Source organism: Ascaphus truei, chromosome 3 (genome assembly GCF_040206685.1).
Source record: "Ascaphus truei isolate aAscTru1 chromosome 3, aAscTru1.hap1, whole genome shotgun sequence".
Classification (NCBI taxonomy): Eukaryota; Metazoa; Chordata; class Amphibia; order Anura; family Ascaphidae; genus Ascaphus; species Ascaphus truei.
Genome location: NC_134485.1, coordinates 386499424 through 386522567, shown reverse-complemented (window position 1 = coordinate 386522567; position 23144 = coordinate 386499424). Strand labels below are relative to the sequence as shown.

The following is a 23144-nucleotide window of genomic DNA, read 5'->3' as shown; positions in this document are numbered from 1 at the left end:
CCCTTCCACTTTTCTCTGCTAAATTCCATATTTGTGTTTGGTGTGTGACAGGACATTAGAACACGCCCTCTCCCCATTGGAAGAGCTCGAAAGTATAGTTCTCTTGTCTCCCCAAGCACAAAGCTTGGGAGAGCGTGCGTGCCCGCGTATGAGAGCGCGCGCACACAGTGTGAGAGTGAATGGGAGGATTCCCATTCACAGAGCTGAGCGTGGTCAGCGCCAGCGGGGACTCAGCCTTAGGCCTGGGACATAGTAAACACTTTTGTGCTGCTGCTCGCTGTTGCTTGCTGCCGCTCGCTCTACCAGGAGCTTTTTGCTGTCCTGACAGAGGAGACAGCAAGCGCGCTTGGGAGGCGGGTATCACTGTGTGTGTCACTTGGTAGCTGTCAGTGTGTGTGTGTGTCACTTTGAAGTGGTCTGTGTGTTTGTGTGTCACTGGGGAACCTGTGTGTGTGTATATGTGTGTGTTTATATTATATAATATTTTAAAAATTAAAAAAAAGTCATGTTGTGAGAATAAATTATTTATTAACATTGTGCAACTTTGATAAATATATTCACACACATACATCACACACATACATCACACACACACACACACACACACACACACACACACACACACACACACACACACACACACACACACACACACACACACACACACACACACACACACACACACGGACACACACGGACACACACACACACGGACACACACGGACACACACACACACACAGACACACACACACACACGGACACACACACACACACGGACACACACACACACACACATACACACATACACACATACACACACACACATACACACACACCTCTGTTCTGCCTCTACTCTGTCTGGTGGCTCTGCTATCTCAGAACACCGACACAGTAGTTGAAATGCCTGCTGCAGCCCCATTGGATGGGAGCAGCCACGTGACCGCTCCTCCGCTCCCCTAAGTGGCAACATTTCAAACTCTCCTGTCTCTTCTGATTTTCTCAGCCTCTGCACGCATCAGCGCGCATGCGGAGAGAGAAACTATAGCCGCGCTGATTACAGATGCAGGGGCTTTGTGGATCTGTTCAGCGCGGCTCAGCCCGCCTCAGCGACGCTGATTTTACTATGTCCTAGGCCTTATTTGTGAAGCGCTTAAAGACATACAATACATTGCAACATTCAAGGCCGGGTGCTGTTTTACCCAGCCAGATCGGTGGGTTGAAATGCAACATAACATTTGTTACGTAAAAACTGTTACAGGGAAAGGTCAGAGACCTTTTCTGCAACATTTCTGGAACCAGGCTAAAACATAATACATGAATATACATACAACTATTGACAGGTAGGGGTAATGAAGGGCTTGGCCTTTATTAAACGCAGTCACATTGACCCCTACCGTCACAGATAAATAAAAAAGATTCCCTACCGTCACAGATATTTTTTTTTTCCCCTGTAATTTAAATATTTTTAGACATTGATATTTATTGTTGATACATTGCTAAATTAATATGTATTTTTCTCTGTAATGTATCATTTTATTTGGAACAATCACAGTATGAGACAATATGCTATGCAAAGAACACCTTTGTTACATTACTTTTAGAAGCGTACTTTTTTTTTTATTGCAAACTATTTGAGAATTTGATTTCAGTTTTCCTTTGTCTACGAGCACTAAGCCATGTTCTCTGTTTTATTGATATAAGGGATTTATGTTCTTTAAACATACTTTTCTAGTTAAAATAAGCTGTCGTGATTAGTTGTTCTAAGTTTTCTAACATTGCACAGAAAAATTGTCTATGTTTCCAAGATGTATTGGTTGATAGCTCTCTGTTCTGGTGATAGCAAAGCAAACGTGTGGGAGAGGACTTTTCAGGCAGCAAGCTACGTTTTGGTGACTTCGTTTTCAAATTAAAAAAAGTCATATGCTAATTTCAACAGTGATCTCAAAACATAAACCTCTGGTTTAAGAGTAAGGATGGTAAAACTGATCAATTTGGAAATATCAGATATACAGTAGTGTATATTCTGCTTACTACTATTGAATGGCATGCTTGATAATGATACGGGCAACTTTGATAAAGAACTGAATGAACAAAGAAGATTCAGTGTTTAATAAGTATTTTTAAACAAACAGTTCAGGTTTTGGTAGGAAATCTAGCTGTAAAAGTCAGCACTTTTTGGTATATAGTTAAAGGGAGTACTCCAAATTTTAAATTTGATTATGTTTTCCAGTTGTTCCCAACCAGCGGTATGTTGAGCAACACAGGCATACTGACTTCTCTATGCCTGTCAGAACATCTGAACTGGCTACCAGCAGCATGAAATATGAATCTGAGGATTTGGCGGGCACCCAATGCTTATCTTTAAGTGCCTGTACATTCCACTTGCTTTAGTCTCTGCACTATTACTTACTTGTTTACCTGTTTTGTTGCCATGACTAGCTTCACAATGCAAGTCCTGCAGCAACCCTCACACACTGATGACACCCAAAATATTGATTACTGACCATGCACCTCTTTAACCCAGGTGCTGCTTTAAAAGCTGTGTTAAACAGCAGGCATTCGCTTATAGGGATCCATGTTGAAGTGGATAAGAAGCGAAAAGTGACATACTACGAGAGCACGTTTGCATGTCATTACCCAGAATCCTTTTCTGCAGTGCAAACGCGATATGCTGTCGAATATGGGGTAAGGCAGGTTTGTGGACCTGTCTCAAACATGCAGGACTGCAGACGGGAGGAGGAGGGGGGGGGAGAGGAGGAGGAGGGGGCAGCCAGCACTGATCTCCTGGGACCGATGGGTTTAGACCTTGCAGGAAACATACATAAGCAGAAATCCCTTCCTCTCTGCTGACCATAAAGTGGGCAGAGTCTCAGGGAAGAGAGCAGGGCTGGAGCATGGAGCTGAAAAAGGTGAGAGGGAAGGGCCAGATCGGGGTAAGAAACACAGTCATGAAAGGGAAGAAAAGATCTAGAAAGGAAGAAAAAAATAAAGGTGAAAAGAGAAACACAAGAGGGAAAAGAAAGAAACAGGATGGGGGAGAAAAGAGAGAAAGAAGAAGGGGTGTTAAAGAATAGGAAGAAAAAATATGCCAGAAAAGAGATGGGGGGTAAAGAAAGACATTAAGGGGAAATAAGAGAAATACATGAGATGAGAACTGATAAAAATAATGATATGAAGGGTGTAAGAAGAAAAAGACATGCTTGGGGGGAGAGGGAAGAGGAGAGAAGAACATGCTGGGGCAGGGGTCGTGAAACCGCGGCTCGCGAGCCAGTTGCGGCTCTTTGGGCAAGTCCGTGCGGCTCTCCCCTCAGTATTTGAAATTGAGGGGCAGGCGCGATGCGGGAGCAAAATGGCGACGATTCCCCTGCGGTCCCGGCGCGCGCATGCGCAGGTCCCCAAACGTGGGACGGAGGGGGAAGTACCAGCTCTTCCTGCGGCGGCCCCTCCCCCCCCCCATCCAATGTGGGACGGAGGGGGAAGTACCAGCTCTTCCTGCGGCGGCCCCTCCCCCCCGCTCCCAATGTGGGACGGAGGGGGAAGAACCAGCTTTTCTTGCTGCAGCCCCTCCCCCCCCCCGCTCCCAACGGGGGACGGAGGGGGAAATACCAGCTCTTCTTGCTGCGGCCCCTTCCCCCCCCTGCTCCCAACATGGGACGGAGGGGGATGTACCAGCTCTTCTTGCTGCGGCCCCTCCCCCCCCCCCCCCCCGCTCCCAACGTGGGACGGAGGGGGAAGTACCAGCTCTTCTTGCTGCGGCCCCTACCCCCCCGCTCCCAATGTGGGACGGAGGGGGAAGTACCAGCTCTTCTTGCTGCGGCCCCTCCCCCCCCGCTCCAAACGTGGGACGGAGGGGGAAGTACCAGCTCTTCTTGCTGCGGCCCCTCCCCCCCCCGCTCCCAACGTGGGACGGAGGGGGAAGTACCAGGTAATCTTGCGGCCTGGTTTCCCCCGCAGCCAGCTTCCTGAGCCCACCTCCCGTGCCTCCCCCCCCCCCCCCCCCCCGAGCGCACCTCCCGCACCCCAAAGCCCACCTCCCCTCCCGGGCAGCTGCTGCAGGGATATCGGGGGCAGGAGGGGAAAGAGTCCGGCGGCAACCTGCACCCACCCAGTCAAGGTAAGTCACTGTCACCCACCACCCAGTCACTGTCACCCACCACCCAGTCACTGTCACCCACCCATTCACTGTCACCCACCCATTCACTGTCACCCAGTCTGTCTCCCACCCACCCAGTCACTGTCAGTCACTGTCTCCCACCCACCCAGTCACTGTCACCCACCCATTCACTGTCACCCAGTCTGTCTCCCACCCACCCACCCACCCAGTCACTGTCACTGTCAGTCACTGTCCCCCACCCAGTTACTGTCTCCCACCCAGTCACTGTCACTGTCTCCCACCCAGTCACTGTCAGTCACTGTCTCCCACCCAGTCATTGTCACCCAGTTTGTCTCCCACCCACCCAGTCACTGTCACTGTCACTCACTATCACCCACCTACCCAGTCACTGTCACTCACTTTCACCCACCCATCCAGTCACTGTCACCCACCCAGTCACTGTCACTCACTGTCACCCACCCAGTCACTGTCACTGTCAGTCACTGTCTGCCACCCAGTCACTGTCTCCCACCAACCCAGTCACTGTCTCCCACCCACTCACTGTCTCCCACCCAGTCACTGTCACTGTCAGCCTCCCACCCAGTCACTTTCAGCCTCCCACCCAGTCACTGTCAGCCTCCCACCCAGTCACTGTCAGTCACTGTCAGCCTCCCACCCAGTCACTGTCAGTCACTGTCAGCCTCCCACCCAGTCACTGTCAGTCACTGTCACCCTCCCACCCAGTCACTATCAGTCACTGTCAGTCACTGTCACCCTCCCACCCAGTCACTGTCAGTCACTGTCACCCTCCCACCCAGTCACTGTCAGTCACTGTCACCCTCTCACCCAGTCACTGTCACCCTCCCACCCAGTCACTGTCACCCTCCCACCCAGTCACTGTCACCCTCTCACCCAGTCACTGTCAGTCACTGTCTCCCACCCACCCAGTCACTCTCACTGTCAGTCACTGTCTCCCACCCAGTCACTGTCTCCCACCCACCCAGTCACTGTCACTCACTGTCACCCACCCACCCAGTCACTGTCACTCACTGTCACCCACCCAGTCACTGTCACCACCCACCCAGTCACTCACTGTCACCCACCCAGTCACTGTCACTCACTGTCACCCACCCACCCAGTCACTGCCTCCCACCCACCCAGTCACTGTCACTGTCAGCCTCCCACCCAGTCACTGTCAGCCTGCCACCCAGTCACTGTCAGTCACTGTCAGCCTCCCACCCAGTCACTGTCAGTCACTGTCACCCTCCCACCCAGTCACTGTCACCCTCCCACCCAGTCACTGTCACCCTCCCACCCAGTCACTGTCACCCTCTCACCCAGTCACTGTCACCCTCCCACCCAGTCACTGTCACCCTCCCACCCAGTCACTGTCACTCAGTCTGTCTCCCACCCAGTCACTGTCACTATCAGTCACTGTCTCCCACCCAGTCACTGTCTCCCACCCACCCAGTCACTGTCACCCTCCCACCCAGTCACTGTCACTCAGTCTGTCTCCCACCCAGTCACTGTCACTGTCAGTCACTGTCTCCCACCCAGTCACTGTCTCCCACCCACCCAGTCACTGTCAGTCCCTGTCTCCCACCCACCCAGTCACTGTCACTGTCAGTCACTGTCTCCCACCCACCCAGTCACTGTCACTGTCAGTTACTGTCTCCCACCCAGTCACTGTCACTGTCAGTCACTGTCACCCACCCAGTCACTGTCACTCACTGTCACCCACCCATCCAGTCACTGTCACCCACCCAGTCACTGTCTGTCACTGTCACCCACCCACCCTGTCATTGTCTCCCACCCACCCAGTCACTGTCACCCTCCCACCCAGTCACTGTCACCCTCCCTCCCAGTCACTGTCACCCTCCCACCCAGTCACTGTCTCCCACCCACTGTCATTCACCCACCCACCCACCCATCCACTGTCTTTCACCCACCCACACACCCACTGTCATTCACCCACCCACTCATTCAACCACCCACCCACCCACACTGTCATCCCACCCACTGACATTCATCCAACCCCACTGTCATTCATCCAACCACCCACCCACTGTCATTGAACTGTCAACTGTCACTGTCACCCACCCACCCACCCACTGTCCTTCACCCACCCACCCACCCACTGTCACCCAAACTGTCCCACCCACCAACCCACTGTCATTCAACCCACTGTCATTCACCCACCCACCCACCCACTGTCATTCACCCACCCACCCACCCACTGTCATTCACCCACCAACCCACCCACTGTCATTCACCCACCCACCCACTGTCATTCACCCACCCACTGTCATTCACCCACCCACCCACTCACTGTCATTCAACTGTCATTCACCAACCCAGTTATCCACCCACTCACTCAGCCACCCAGGCAGGCAGTCACATGTCTTTTGTTGAAAATATAAAAATAAATAGGTTGCATTTGTAATGTTTTTTTCTGTATCACAATAAGAAAACTGTTAAGTAAAAGTTGCGTGCTAAAAGATATTTTTTCGTGGTAGGTGCGCTATGGGTTCGGGCGTGGGGGGTACACTATGGGTTCGGGGGGAGGGGGCCTGCTCCATTCATTTGTCCCGTGCCCCATGGTTTCTGTTGGCGGCCCTGGGGGGGGGGGGCAGCCTGATGTGATGAGGGGGAATAATGATGGGGGCACAGCCTGATGCGATGAGGGGGAATAATGATGGGGGGACAGCCTGATGTGATGACGGTTAATCAGCCGTATTTGTAAAAATATATTTATGGCTCTTTGAAAAATTCTAAATCGCCGTGCTACTCATATTTGGCTCTTTTGGACTAAGAGTTTGATGACCCCTGTGCTGGGGGAACAGGAGAGAAACATGCTGTGGGGAGGAAAGAGACATGCTGGTAGGGAGAGAAATACTGCGGTTGGGAGAGAGAAGAGAAAGCTGTTAGGGGGAAGAGGAGAGAGAAAGATAGACATGCTGGGGGGTTAGAGCTAAAGACATGCTGGAAGACGAGGAGAAAGATATTTGGGTGTAGAAGGGAGAGATATGTGCTGGGTGAAAAACTAACTTGAAGGTTGAGTAAAATTAAATGAAGGGAAAAATAAGAGAGTCAAAAGGGGCAGAGAGAGAGACATTGAAAAACAGATGGGCGAATCTCTCCCCCCCCCCCCCCTACCCCCCTTGTTAACTGCTGGATTACGGTTAGCCACATATGAATCTACAAGCTTGCCAGCCTCTGCGGCTGACTTAGGATCTCAGTCCTTAACCCACTTTCTCACTTCAGGTGTTAAAAATGGCTCATGAACCATGAGATCCAATAACCTTTCAAAGCTTTCAGCTTCCAGCCCTCCAACCCACTGCTTGCACAAAGATGTCAGACGCCCCACCAGCTCAGAAAAGCTGCCGGGACCATCATGCTGACGGGTTCTGAACTTTTGCCTGTGGTGTAAGGTATGCTGCCCGCCGATCACACGGCAACTGATGCTGCCTGCAGGTTTTTTTTCTCAAAATCACGCAGGAAAGTGTCCAGATCCCCCATCTTTCGCCAGGCTTGGGAAATGCTCCACCTGTGGTTTGGATGGGCCAGAATCTCTGCTGATTGGTGTTGGCGATTCCCTCTGTAGCGTGGCAAGTTCCAGTTGGTGCCTAAGGTCCGCCGCATATCTTGCATCTTCCCATTCTGCAGCATATCTCGCCTACGTCACGTTCTGCAGCGTGTCTTTCCCTTTCTTCTTCGCGTTTTGCAGCATACCTCGCTGCATTGCTTTCTACAGCAAACCTCGCTGCATCATGCTCTGCAACACGCTCTGAAGCTTGTCTTTCTCTTTCTGCTTTGCGTTCTTGGAACTGGATGATGAGCTGCAACCTCATTCCACTAGTGGTCCCAGGTACTTGAGAGTAGTTTGCAAATACACATCCAAGGCTCTGGCAGGCTGAGAACTGCTGGAGTCCTCAGAATATGATAGTCTTGGGTTCCTTGACCCGTGAACAATTTCCAGGGCTAAGCCACCCTCAGTTCCGCTGCTGTGGTCGTCCTGGCCCAGTGTAGCATCTTGCTCAGTATCCTTCTCCAGCAAGATTTGTATGAGCTCTTCTTTATTTTTACCCAGACCTTGGAGATCACGCTACTCACACAGAGCCATCAGCGCCTCTTTCGTCTGGCGTCGGTATACAGCAGCCATATTCACTACACTTTACTCTAAATAAAAAGATAGCAAAAGAAAAACAAGAGCAGGGAGTGGGGAAACGAAACTGTCTGCTTGTACGTTTTATACAAAAAGCACTGAGTAATAGCTTTGGGGTACTGAGCTGTGATCTCTCACAAGACTCACACAGGTTAGTCAGTCACTTTTTAATGTTTTGTTTATCACATATGTGTAGCCAGGTCCTCCGTTCCCCCCCTCCCCTTGCCTCCGCTGAGTACAGGGACTCCCGCTGCACAGCAGAGAGTACCAGTGGAACGATCGCGTCGCCGGTGGCTCCCGTAGCAGGGTGCCGCCATCTTGCACATAGCAACGCATGCGCAGCAGTGCCAGGAGTTATGGCGGCCATGGATGATGTCGCGCATGCGCAGGGCAAGCGCTCGAAACGGGGCCAATAAGATAAAGGCTCTGAGCACGGACTTTTGTTCGAAAAAGTACCCGGGCGCTATCTCTATATGGCGTGTGTAGGATGTAAAAAAGGGATATAATACAGCCTGAGAATAATATTCTTATGATGTCCTTCTGTGACTCGGAACCCCAGCAGGATCTATCCAGGACCCTTGTTGGCAATAAAATACAAGAAAAGATGGGGGAGCACAGTTTCAAGAAAAGGGTGGTTAATGGTATGTCCTATTAAGCTGGTGATCGATGTGATCAGAGGCACCTCTATTGAGGCGACAGTCTATGGAGCGAACTCCATCTACGGGAGGCGCACATACAGTGATGTGTGTATGTAAGTGAAAAAATAAAAGAATAAAAAACTTACACGGCCTTGTGTAAGTTCTGTCACATCAAGGTTTCTTTGGATTGCTTTTCTTTGTGGGATATATTCTTCTACGGTTGTGACTTCTCTCCTCGTTGTACCTTCAGCTTTCCTCGTTGGATGGATTTCTCCCTCCAGGCGGTTTTCCTGATCTGCTCCCGGGATCACAAGTTTAGGGGTGTGCCCTGATAAGACCATACAGGCTTCTGCGCGATCGTAATCCAAACCTTTACTTCCATTTGGGATAGTATTGTGGGAATAAAAGCCAATTCTTTGTTTTAAAGCTATTACCTTTCAGGCATGCGTTCCTGCTTAGACAAGCGAGAACTTTATTAATAAAAAAAAAAATTCAACTACTGTATTTGTCCTTTTTGATTGGATTTTTTTTTCCATTGACACGCATTGTGCAGTTTTGTGACTCACAATTTCACCACGTTAACTACCTAGACCTAGACGCTTAGCCTAATACTCACAGCAAAATCAACAGTGAGGTTCTATGTATCAAGAAACTGGTCTGAGCTGACGCATTTGTGTTTAAAAAAATTCAAATTTTTCTATCACAACATAGTTATTTAGGGTATTTCTCCTATTGTAGAATTTTGTGCATGCTGCAGTGTACTGTATTGTCTTTGTAAAGCACTGAGTACACTGTGGGCGCTATATAAATAAAGATATGCATACTGTAGAATTTGGTGCATACTGCACTAGTATTTTCCTCCAAAAAAAAACAAAACTGACTTTTAAGGTGACGGAGAAAGCCAGCACACAAAGAAAAGTAACGCAAGCCGCACATTTCCTAATACATAGACCTGCACTAAGATGTAAATGTAACTCCGGTCTAAGCTCCTCCCATTTGTTTCACTTATCTGTCATTTCATCATATCTTTAATCTTAGATTAATACATAGACGCCGGCTGTCGCAGGTATTTTTAAGCGCAAGTTGCTGCAAAAAATGACTTTGCACTTACATTTGGCTTTTATGCATAGGGTCTTATTCTGCAATCTCTCAGTTTACAGAATAAGACCCACAGGGCCATAAATAGGGACACATAAGACTGGTACTGGTCCTAAATACATGAGCCTTTACATTTTTTTTTTTAAGGCCACAAAAGCTTCAAAGAAACAACATTTTGAGGCACCATTGTAAAATGGTGGAAGGACTGAACAGCAGGATTGACATAACACTTGTTTTACCAATTTATGTATGTTGGACAACATATCCTTTAGTGCAAAAAAATTGTCGGGGGGGCGGGGCACGGTGCTTACAGAGGCCCCTTGCTCTAACCCACAACATTTAAATAAAATGCCTGTGGGAGCGCGCAAGGCCTCTATCTGCCTCTTACCTGCTCTCTGGCGGCTTTCCAACCCCCTCCCCCCATTATTTTTCACCATCTTGTAGGCTTCTGTGATTTTGCTTATATTGATTAAATTCAGAGATTCATTTTGAAAAATTTCACACATATGTAAATATATTTCCATTCTTGTATTATGTATATCTTTGGCAATACATTGTTGTGACTATTCAGATCATACACTATATTTGTTATATCATTTAATGTATATTTTTTTATTCTAATGGGTATCTGGGGTCTGTGATCTATTTATAATATTTAGTTTATATATTATATACATCATGTTTTTTTTTTTTTTTTTTTAACAAAAGTTTTTATTGGGTGTATGGTACAGGCAAAAAAGATTCTAACAACATACTGTCTTACAAATTGGTGTCCACACCCCTGTTTTCCGACAATTGAGCCCACCCGGCTCACAGGGGAAACCAACTGACAAACAAGACGAAAGACAACGACGGGTGGGGGTGGGGGGGGAAAAGCCATAGAGAGGATCCACCTCCTTATCCTTTATAAAGCTCCTACCAACTCGATAGGTCCCTAATCCTTGACTCCCTCTCGGAAAGTTATGAGACCCGGTCAGCCCTACCAGTTATCTTCCTACTCAAAGTCAGTACCGGCACATCAGAGGAGAATGCATTTTGATCTATCAAAGCAGAATGTTGGCGGCACTCACCCCCGGGATATCTGACTGGGCCAGCTACGGCGACCAGAACTTTAGAAAGTTTGCGCCGGTGTCGTTGACCAGACTCGTCAACTGTTCCATCCAACAAACGTACCAGATTCTGTTCCTAATTTTCGGGATCATGGGTAATTCTGGTTGCTTCCATAATGCTGCGAATCATGTTTTGTTTTTAATTACTTTTTATACGTTTTGTATTTTTATTATCAATTGTTTTATGTCTTTGTCTGCAACAGTTGGACGTTTGTGTCTGTTACATCAGATATAGCGATCTAATTCCTGTTGGACACATTATGTGATAGTCTATTGTATATGACTATTATATAATGGTTCTTAATAGTTTAGCTTTGTTAGTGTTTCTATATCATGTCTTCAATCCATGTTTTCATATAATCTTTCTTCACTTCTCTATCTATGTGCTTTATCTGTGGGACTGATCCCTTCCGCAGTGCTGCTCGGGTTCCCGGACTAAGCCCTCCAGTGTTTGTCCCGGAGGACTGTGTCTGTGAGCTCACAGGGAGCGGTGCATCCGGTGAGTGATCCACCTACATATACTGGCATTTCTGAGAAGAACCATACTCTTTGACAAAGGGCAGGTTATGCCCGAAACGTGTTTAGAGGTTCCTCTGTCACAGTCTGTGTGAGTGTTTGCTGCAGATGATCCAATAAAGAGATTTTGTACCTGATCGAGTGATCCAGCCACTGTCATTCTGTCCGGTCGATAAGCAGTGCACTGCTTGCATCTTTCCTCCACAGGATGTTTTTTCAATGTATCTTGGACAACATATCCTTTAGTGCAGGGGTGCGCAAAATTTTCTGGGGGGGGAGGTAGGGGCATGGTGCTTACAGAGGCCCTGCGCTCTTCCCCACAACATTTAAATAAATTGCCAGGGGGAGCACGCAAGGCCTCTATCTGCCTCTTACGTGTTCTCTGGCGGCTTCTGGTGACTTATTATGTCAGTATATTGCCCCCTGCGCATGCCTCTTTTTTAAGAAAAAATAAATAACAATTCTAGTGTTAAAAAAAACCCTGATTTTCTTAACTCTAGTCCCCGATGTTACCATGGTAAACTTTAGACGTCAAACATCTACAGGGGAAACTTCATTTTAACCTCTTAGACACTTAATATTTTAAAGGCTTGTATCTCCTGAATACAGCATCATATTTTAATACGTTGGAAAGAAAAAGCAGAGATCACTTAAAGTAAAAAAATTATAATTGAATGCAACAAAATGGCAAACAGAGCGGGCTGGTGCTTTTAATAACGTGTATTTGTGTGGTGGACAGATGAGTATTACAGTATACTCCTTTGAGAGAAAAGAACAGACCGTTTTTACAATCCCAAGTAAACAGATTACAGGTTCAGATACAGTATCTGCTATGCAAAAAAAATTAAATGAGAGAATCCTTAAAGAAAGCTAATAATGTTTGCTAATTCAGGACAACATCATTCACTTTAATTTTATTTCTATACAGAGTATACAAGAGTGCCCTTAAGTCAAACTAATTTAAAGAAAACAAGAAAATGTTAATTGCACATATGGGTGAAAAGTAGTCTTTATATGAGGCTGTAATATTTAAGTAATCAACCAACCATTCGGATCCCTTCTATGTTAAAGGCTGTGGGTTTCCACCTGTGTTGGATTGTTCTTTGGGGTTCCACAGGATGTCCCTGGGGAAATTAATTTAGTGGACATTTTACTTCTAAATATTTTTTTGTTTGTTTTTTTTCCGGTAATATAAAAATGCAAACGGGTAATTAAACGTAAAACTGAAATGTTATAATTCATATATAGTATTGAAATGTATTCATTAAAAATATATATATATATATATATATATATATATATACTGTACCTTACGAAATCTATTTGATTTTTAAATAAATTTGAATAAGTGGGATAGATTTGTAAGGGAATCATGATACAGTAAATTATGAAAGAGTTCTGTGGATATTCAAAATGTGAAAATCTTTGGTATTTGGAAAGATCTATTTTACTTCTACTACTACTAGTTTAGTGAGCCAGTAATTTTTTTTTTTACTATTGAATTGTTACATCTAAGATTATTTATTTATTTATAAAATATTTTACCAGGAAGTAATACATTGAGAGTTACCTCTCGTTTTCAAGTATGTCCTGGGCACAGAGTTAAGACAAATAATACATGTTTACAAATACAGTTACATAATGAACAGGGTATACATTATATACAAGACATTGCATGCACAGTTAAAGATAAATTTGTATTATGGGCGTATGAAAAAATTACAGACCACATTAAAATGTGTGACAGCCTTAGATTTGAAAGAACTTAGACTGGTGGTGGATGTAAGAGTCTCCGGTAGGTTGTTCCAGTTTTGGGGTGCACGGTAAGAGAAGGAGGAGCGGTCGGATACTTTGTTGAGCCTTGGGACCATGAACAGTCTTTTGAAGTCTGATCTTAGGTGATAGGTGCTGCATGTGGTAGGGGTGAGGAGCTTGTTCAGGTAGCTGGGTAGCTTGCCCATAAAGAATTTGAAGGCAAGACAGGAAAGGTGAACTTTGCGCCTAGACTCGAGTGATGACCAATCTAGTTCTTTGAGTATTTCGCAGTGATGTGTGTTATAGTTGCATTGGAGAACAAAACGACAAATTGAGTTGTAGAGGGTGTCAAGTTTGCTAAGGTGGGTTTGAGGTGCCGAGCCATATACTAAGTCTCCATAGTCAATAATTGGCATTAGCATCTGCTGTGCGATACGTTTTCTGACCAGGAGACTTAGGGAGGATTTGTTCCTGTAGAGTACCCCTAGTTTGGCATAGGTCTTGGTTGTCAGGGTATTAATGTGCATCCCTAATGTTAAGTGGGAGTCAAACCATATGCCCAGGTATTTAAAACTAGTAACAGGAGTTAGGGTGGTGTTAGTGTTGGTTGTAATCTGGAGCTCAGTCGCTGGAAGCTTTAAAAATTTAGTCTTGGTCCCAAACACCATTGTTACAGTCTTGTCAGTGTTTAAAAACAGTTTGTTTTGGGAAATCCAGTTTTCGAGTTTGAAAAAGTCAGACTGAAGTATGTGTTGAAGGTCAGAGAGGCTATGGCTGTGTGCATATAGGATTGTGTCATCTGCATACATGTGTATTGAGGCTTCCTGACAAGCTGTGGGAAGATCATTGATGAACACTGAGAAGAGTAGGGGCCCCAGAACAGAGCCTTGCGGGACACCACAGGTGATAGCCAGGGGGTTAGAGTTAGCGCCAGAGATGGACACATGTTGGGATCTACCTGATAGGTAGGACTGAACCCAGTTTAAAGCATGCTTCCCTATTCCAGAGCTCTGGAGTTTGTTGAGCAAGATAGCATGATCAACAGTATCAAAAGCCTTTGCAAAATCTAGGAATACTGCACCATTGAGTTGACCCCGTTCCATTCCACACTGGATTTCATTGCAAACTTTTAGCAGGATAGTTACGGTAGAGTGTTTGGGGCGAAAGCCAGATTGGAATTGGCTAGGAAAATTTGTCTTGTTATAGTAATCGCTTAAGATGAGTGACTTGTCTCTGTGAAAGGGGTTAAATCTCAAGCTATCCAGTTGACTTCACTTACCTCTCTGCAGGGCACTACAAATTAGCAATATCTCCACAAAAACCATCACACTACTCAATTACGTTTCCACCACCAACAATGTAAGTTTATTTCCTCGGAAGTCCTTGGTCCCCTATTAACTGGAATAGATGTAATTAACACAACAAACCCAATGTAGCAAAATGTGTCTGAAAATGCGGTTAATCTCTTCAAAAAGGTATTAGGTTCAATTAGAGCCAAAAGACAGTACTTATGTAATTTTAATATATGAAAAGTGTGCAGTGCTTGTTTACAGAATAGGGATATTACAACAACATACAATATATAAATGCACACAGTTTAATAAAATAAGGTAATAAAACAAAACAGAGAACCTACAGTATACGTTACCAATGAACAATATTAGATCACATCAAAGAGGTCTTGAGATTGAAGATATGAGAACTCACTTTCTGGATATAACACTCCTCTGTTGAATTCTGCTTCCGACACTCAAATGCATTATTTTTCTGCTCCAAATATTGCCCCTGTGATAAATACAAGCCAAACTTTTGTGGGGGTGTCTTATCTCCCACTCATCAATCTTTCATGACATTTAAGGCTGGGAGAGAGAATGAGTTTAAGTCCAAATGAATGAGAGTATAAAATACCCTACAACTCTCTCCCTATAACCCCTAGAATAATACTACCCTAATCGTTGCATTCGTATGATTTAGCTAAAGGCACACATATCACTTTTGCTAACACTACTTCTATTTTTGAAGGAGGAAACAAATATCTGAGATGTGCAACTCAGATACCCTTTAATGTTTACTTTTAGTAAAGCCTCACAAATCAATATTGTTTACCTTTGTGAATTACACTAGATTTGAATGATCGTACAGCAGCTTCGCTTTTCGTCGATCCGCTGATACGGCGGTACCGAGAAGGAGGCCGCCATGTTGGATAGTAAGTCGCACATGCGCAGACCGTAGTCTGCGTGCGCAGACCATAGGCCGCGCATGCGCAGAACGACGAAAACGCCGGTCTACACATGCACAGAACTGAAAATCGCCGGATCTGCTTTCCGGCGATTTTCACTATACGGCGGGTCCCTGGAACGGAACCCGCCTTATACCCGGGGCCCTCCTGTACATTTATTAATCTGTAAGGAAAGGTGATCTTTCTGTCACCTTTTGTCTGCTAGCCAGAAAAGGTCTCAGCAAGGTTTATTATGGTCCATTTTTAAGTTGGCCTAGTGATCAGGTCAAATCTCTGCTACATCTGGGCACTGTCACCGGTTACTACACTTATAAACGTATATTTGTTTTCAAATTATTTTATTGGGTGATTAATGCAGACACCATGTTGACCCAGAATAGGTATTTTTAAATGAAAGTAACCCTTAGTTGCTGTATTGTTAACACAACTAGGTTAAAGGTACTAACATAACAGCTAGCATGAAAAAGAAGGGTCAATCATGTGTTTTGCCAGCATTTGTTTTACCGATTTACTAATTACAGTGTTGTTCTAGTATGAAAAATAGTATATATCATACTGTTATTAATGCCGGGAAGTAATTTCATGCTTGACTGAAAATCGGCACATGAATAGCAAGAAGCCCCAGTATCTTCACTTGGGCAGGCATTTAATTAGATCTATCTGTCAAGTGACAAGAGTTATTCCCTTTAATATATTGGGCTTAGAATAGAATATGTACCCATATGGTTATTTATTTTCGTGCACTTTCTCATGTTTGAAAAATAGGTATCTTAAAGCAGATGTAACTTCAAGCTGGTTTCCCTCATGAAATACAGTAATGTAGAATACGTAGTTATAGCTTAAGAAGTACAGTATATTTGGTGTGAAAGATGTTTTTTAAGTAATGATACATAGACATTATCGATATGAAAGCTCATATATAGCAAAGATCCCTTCTACGGTTAATACAGCAGTCCACATTGCTCGTTTATTTGCTCAGCTTATTATTATTATTATTTAATGTTGCCTAAACTGGGCGAGGCACTCAGGGCGGGTCGTTGGTCTCCGGGCTTCCAAGGACACACCTGGTTCCTGAGGTTTAGCCACTGCAGGAATAAAAAATTGCTGCCGTGAGCTAGCTCACTCTGGCGGCAGATGACATCGCTGATTCGTATTGGAGAGCACAGTGGCTATATTTTCTGGGTTGTTTTGTCTCTCCAGCTGTCACAAAAACACAAATATCTTGGGATCCTGAGATATCGCTGGGTTCCTGGAGATTGGGTACTTCAGATCAGGTCCGTTGCACCATTCCCCGGTTTAAGTAATATTAAAACAAATACAAATGAGTGGCATTAAATGCTGCTTTAAGGTGGGCTAAAATATATCATGAGCTGCAATCATGTTATAGGGTTTTTAGCAATAAAAATATTATCTGAGAAGGGACATCGTGAAAAATAGTATCTTGACATAAAATGACCATAACGTTTGTTTGATGTGGTTGCCTTTAGTTATCTTGTTTGTCTTTAGTGATCGGTCAGACTCGATAACCTTACCTAATTACAGTACATGGGAAATCACAATCTTATACTATTATTTATCCAATCCTTCTTAACAAGACGTACTGCAGTTTCAATGGGAGGAAAACACATTTCCATTCTGCAATTTTTACATAATTTTAAGGAAATCAATTTCTACATGTAGTCTAGTGCCCCTGGCTATAGCCTTTCCACTGGCCTCAACACTATAAGTCCTGATAGAAACAGGCAGTTTTGGGTGTTAAACTCCTGCACAGGACCTAGCCTGCAGTTGCAGCCTGGAGGGTTACAATGTTGCCATATCCAGGGGCAGGACTACCGGCAGATTGGAGTGTCATACCTCGGGAGAGTACTGATGTGGTCACATGCAGATGGTGTGATGCCAATGTTACAAGCCCCTCCCCTGGGTATAAAAGCTGGGTGAGCGGTGAGAGGAGTGTTGAAGTGTTTTCAAGAATTGTGTTTTTTTGCTGTGGTCTGCAGAGGCATAAAAGCAAGCACACAGCCTCATCTAATGCAGTTCTTATTGTTTCGTTTTTCACAGCATGGTGGTAAATTTTGAAAATATTGTATCACTGGTATGGTTGGTCATTTTTTATGTCTATCAGTATTTGTTTTCAGAACCAATGAGTGGGAGTAGGAATTTAAAATGATGTTCTGTGTTGCATTTCCAATATACACCAAGTAACAATCTAAATTGAATTAAAACAAAAGTTTAAGACACTCTTTTTATTAGACAAATTAAACTGGTGAAAATCTCCCGTATGAAGGGACCCTAGTGGCCTTGAAAGCTTGTCTTTTTAACCACTGGTTAACCATTAAAGCAGGCGTTCTCAACTCCAGTCTTCAAAGCCACCCCCCCTCCATTCTCCCCCCCCCCCCCCCACACACACACACACTTCCCCCAATAGGTTAGGCTTTCAGGATATCCTTCTTCAGCACAGGAGGCTCAATCAGTGGCTCAGTCGAATACTGCACCACCTGTGCTGAAGCAGGGATATCCTGAAAGCCTGACCTGTTGGGGGATCTTGAGAACTGGAGTTGAGAACCTCTGCATTAAAGGCATTACTTTTACTTTACGTTTGTTCTGTCTATTCTACGGGCTAACACTGTTCCACCCTCTATCCAAGTTAAACTTGTGAAGGAGTTACTATTAACAAAATAGTGCATAATGCAATGAAAAACGAAGAATAATTTTAAATATTAGAATGGGTAAGCTCTTTGGTGTAGAATTTCAGATAAATTAGTCGTTGCATGCATCTTTCTAAACAAATGAAAATGATTTCTCTGAGTAAAAACTCCAAAACAACATGAGTACAACTGTATGATTTCAACTGCATGATTTCCCACTGTCCCAAGGAGATAATTGCGTTGCACTGCTATTTCTGAAACTTCAACCTTGCAACATTGTATGCTGTGAACTGAGCCCAAACATGAAAATAAATAACTGTCACTCCTACATGAAGGACCTTCTGTATCTTGGGACTTGCACATTATCTCTTGTGTAAAAAGAATATCTCATACATTGCAAGAGGTGTGACAAAGAAAACCACATAACTGAAACAGGGAAAAACTGAGAAATCTAATTTGTCTTCACTGACACAAAATAGAACATCTCAGAAATGAAATAGAAAATGCTCACATAACTAAGGATGGATAGTTTTGTAGGACAGGTCATTCCAACAGACCCGTAAAATAAACTTCAGAAATTAAATACTTAGAGAAAGTAACAGAAGCATTCAGGTATACTAAAGTATGAAATGTATTAATATTAACATCACAAAAAACACTCTTAGATTAAAACAATCCTCAGTATCCTCTAAATAAGGTAATTATAGCTAACACCTAAGTTAACCACTGTATAATAAACCTCTGAGAACCAACCTCATGAATGATCTAAATAGCACACAGTAAATATGGGGTGTGGAGGCATGCAATCACAAGAACCTGATGGAACAGTAAAACTCCCTATATAAAGCACAGGACTAGCACATAGTTGGTGAAATAGAAGACATGCATAATGTCAAATGGCATAATAGCACAAAAAATATGAGAAATATTGTGTCCCTAATCTTTGTAATATTGCAGAGGAAGAAGCGACAGGTTCGATACATTTTGTACAGTGTGTGAGATGAGGATGTGAGAGAGGAGTCGAGTGTGACCCCTAGGCAGTGTGGTTGCGCTACTGGGTGTATGACAGAACTTCCAACTGTAATGTGGTTTGGGATGAAATATGAGGAGCAATTTTTTTTGACATGTTAAGTTTAAGTCAGCGGAGGGCCATCCAGCATGATATCTGTTACGGTAGTCAAGGTCTTTTAACACATTTATATTATAGGGATCAGTCAATAAGCAAAACAAGGCAGTGAAATAAAATTAGGTTTATTTGGATAAAGACCTCAGAATTACACAGAAACGCAGAATACAGAAATATGCATACTTACTGGGGTCTGGGTTATGAGATCTAGCCTTTCCTAGGTGCAGGGCACCCGCTTGCAAGGGCTTACCCTGAGCGGAACCTTGTTCCAGACGTTTTGCACTGAAATCCAGCAGAAAATCCTGACCGGGACAAAGTCCTGAATCTCGTGGAACCGATTTTGGCACAAAATCCTGACCGCGCCCTCTACAACGATTTGCAGAACTTGGCCGCAAAAGACGGGATTTAGTCTCTGCGAGACAGGCTTTTCTAGCTTCAAAACGAAGCCCGTTGCTTTGCTATATCGAACAAAGTAACTTTGAAAAGCCTGCCCTAGCTTCTTCGACTCAAGTCACAGGAAGATCTGGTTCTCTGGGGCTTCTCCTTACATACCTTCCGCTGTTATATGGTCAGCATGGAGGTAGGAGGAGCGACCAATCAGGGCGTGGGAATTCCTTCCGCCAGCCAATAGGAAAAAGGATCTCGTCCTTTGGCTGATATCAGAGGAGGGGTATGACAAGCCTGCTTGGGATGCCCCGTGGGGGGGAAATACGGATTGACCAATAGGAAACGCGCTGATATTCTGCCGCTTTCCCCAGCCAATTCATTGCCACCTACTGGGCAGGCTCCACTGAGTCTTGCAGACCAGAGGGTCCTCCCTGCATGGGGTCTCTGTTCTCCGGACCCAGTACTCCGCCCTGTCCCAGCCAATTAGCACCCCGACACCTCTCAACATCCTGTCTTCCCTTTGAGCTACAGATTCTATACAGACCTGCCGGCGTCTATGCTGATTTCCTAGCTGACTGTACAGAGTCTTATAGTAAATGTCTAAAACATAACATACACTTTAATAAAGTATACACTTTGGGGAACCTTATACTTATAAGGGAAATTAATTTGGGATATTTGAGCTCGAAATCCAAAAGTCTGGGGGACACTGGGTTGCCCCGGTGTAATTCACCCCGCGTACCAGCAAATCATGCCTGCTCGCCAGAGAGAATTAAAGGACTACCTGTACTTTGGGCCCTAAACTCCTGCAAACAAAATAATTGCATTTCTACCCAAATACCCCAACTAAAACTGACACACAAGAAATCTCACAGTTCTAGGGCCAATGGATCATGAAAACAGAAAAAAAAGCAGGGGTCACTTTATTTTCCACATGTATTATCCCTGGTCCCTGGCTTATGGTGCTTATGTAGCTACCAGGAACCCCACGGTTTCAGGGGTAACCAGAGGGCTTAACCTTTATTGTATAGCCTGGTTACCCCCTCCTGTCACAATATCGCAGAGAGACATTCAGAAACTTTGGTCCGTACAGCAGGTGTAAGGTCAGGAGTTGAAAAGTAAATTTGTGTGTCGTCAGCATAGAGGTGATATTTGAACCCAACAGTTGTGATTAGGTCAACTAGAGTGTATACAGAGAAAAGAGGAGATGTCCCAGGACAGAGCCCTGGGGTACCCCACACAGAGAGATCGATAGAGGAGGAGGTGTTAGCAGAAGAGACACTGAAAGTACGATGGGAGAGGTAAGTGGAGATCCAGGATAGAGCTTTGATACGAATACCAAGAGTATGGAGAATGTGAAGCAGAAGTGGGTGGCCCACAGTAGCAAATGCTGCAGAGAGGTCGAGTAATAGGAGCAGAGTGTAATGGCCTCTATCTTTGGCAGTATGGAGGTTCAATGATCTGTATGTATGTATGTATGTGTGTGTGTGTGTATTTATATATATATATATATATATATATATATATATATATATATATATATATATATATATATATATATATATATATATATACACTAACAATGACTATGACTAACAATTTATGTCATAGGACAAGCTTTCGAGAGTTATCCTCTCTTCTTCAGGTCAAGCAATACTGATATACAAAGGATTCAATGGCTAAAACAGTATGAAAAAGACACTGACCAAACTGATTACAAAGGAATCACAACTAAACAGCAACATCTACTCACTGTTTTAGCCATTGAATCCTTTGTATATCAGTATTGCTGACCTGAAGAAGACAGGATAACTCTCGAAAGCTTGTCCTATGACATAAATTGTTAGTCCAATAAAAAGGGTATCACCTAATACTGAAGAACTCATTTATTCTGCACCATCGCAACTGGACTAACACGGCTATTTTCTGCTTTTTATATACAGGCATACCCCGCATTAACGTACGCAATGGGACCGGAGCATGTATGTAAAGCGAAAATGTACTTAAAGTGAAGTACTACCTTTTTTTCCACTTATCGATGCATGTACTGTACTCCAATCGTCATATACGTGCATAACTGATGTAAATAATGCATTTGTAACAGGCTCTATAGTGTCCCCGCTTGCGCACAGCTTCGATACAGATAGGGAGCTGGTATTGCTGTTCAGGACATGCTGACAGGCGCATGCGCGAGCTGCTGTTTGCATATTGAGCGATATGTACTTACTCGCGAGTGTACGTAAAGTGAGTGTCCTTAAAGCGGGGTATGCCTGTATATATATATATATATATATATATATATATATATATATATATATATATATATATATATTGTATTGTATGTCTTTATTTATATAGCGCCATTAATGTACATAGCGCTTCACAGTAGTAATACATGTGGTAATCAAATAATTAACAGATAATATAAATAACAGGTCATGGGAATAAGTGCTTCAGACATAAAAGTAACATTAAGGAAGAGGAGTCCATGCCCCGAGGAGCTTAGGGTCTAATTGTTAGGTAGGGAGAACGTACAGAGACAGTAGGAGGGAGTTCTGGTAAGTGCATCTGCAGGGGGCCAAGCTTTATGTATCATGTGTTCAGAATATCCACAGTGCTATTCATATGCTTCTTTAAGCAAGTGTGTCTTAAGTTGGGTCTTAAAGGTGGATAGAGAGGGTGCTAGTCGGGTACTGAGGGAAAGGGCATTCCAGAGGTGTGGGGCAGTCAGTGAAAAAGGTTTAAGGCGGGAGAGGGCTTTAGATACAAAGGGGGTAGAAAGAAGACTTCCTTGAGAAGAACGCAAGAGTCTGGATGGTGCATAACGAGAAATTAGGACTGGGATGTAAGGAGGGGCAGAAGAGTGTAAAGCTTTAAAAGTGAGTAGAAGAATGGAGTGTGAGATGCGGGATTTGATCGGAGCCAGGAGAGGGATTTCATGAGGGGAGATGCTGAGACAGATCTAGGAAAGAGTAGAGTGATTCTGGCAGCAGCGTTTAGGATAGATTGTAGGGGAGACAGCAGGAGGTTACAGTAATCAAGACGGGAGAGAATGAGGGCCTGAGTCAGAGTTTTAGCAGTCGAGCAACAGAGGAAAGGGCGTATCTTTGTTATATTGCGGAGGAAAAAGCGACAGGTTTTAGAAATGTTTTGAATGTGAGGGGCGAATGTGAGAGAGGAGTCGAGTGTGACCCATAGGCAGCGTGCTTGGGCTACTGGGTGAATGATGGTAGTTCCAACAGTAATGTGGAAGGAGGTAGTAGGGCCAGGTTTGGGAGGAAGAATGAGGAGCCCTGTTTTAGCCATGTTGAGTTTAAGGCGACGGAGGGCCATCCAGGATGATATAGCAGAGAGACATTCAGAAACTTTGGT

General features: G+C 44.4%; 1 protein-coding gene across 5 annotated transcripts in view; it reads left to right on the top strand.

The window, feature by feature from the left end:
• The window catches only part of DYNC2H1 (dynein cytoplasmic 2 heavy chain 1), a 631818-nt gene that overhangs the window by 419003 nt on the left and 189671 nt on the right, over window positions 1-23144 (top strand). The window contains exon 84 of one of the 5 annotated variants that reach the window (XM_075592402.1): window positions 11521-11603. The exons of the other annotated variants lie outside the window; for them this stretch is intronic. Within the exon in view, the coding sequence (XP_075448517.1) occupies window positions 11521-11580 (60 nt within the window). The 3' untranslated portion in view covers window positions 11581-11603. The remainder of the gene's footprint in view (window positions 1-11520; window positions 11604-23144) is intronic. 5 annotated transcript variants of the gene reach the window in all.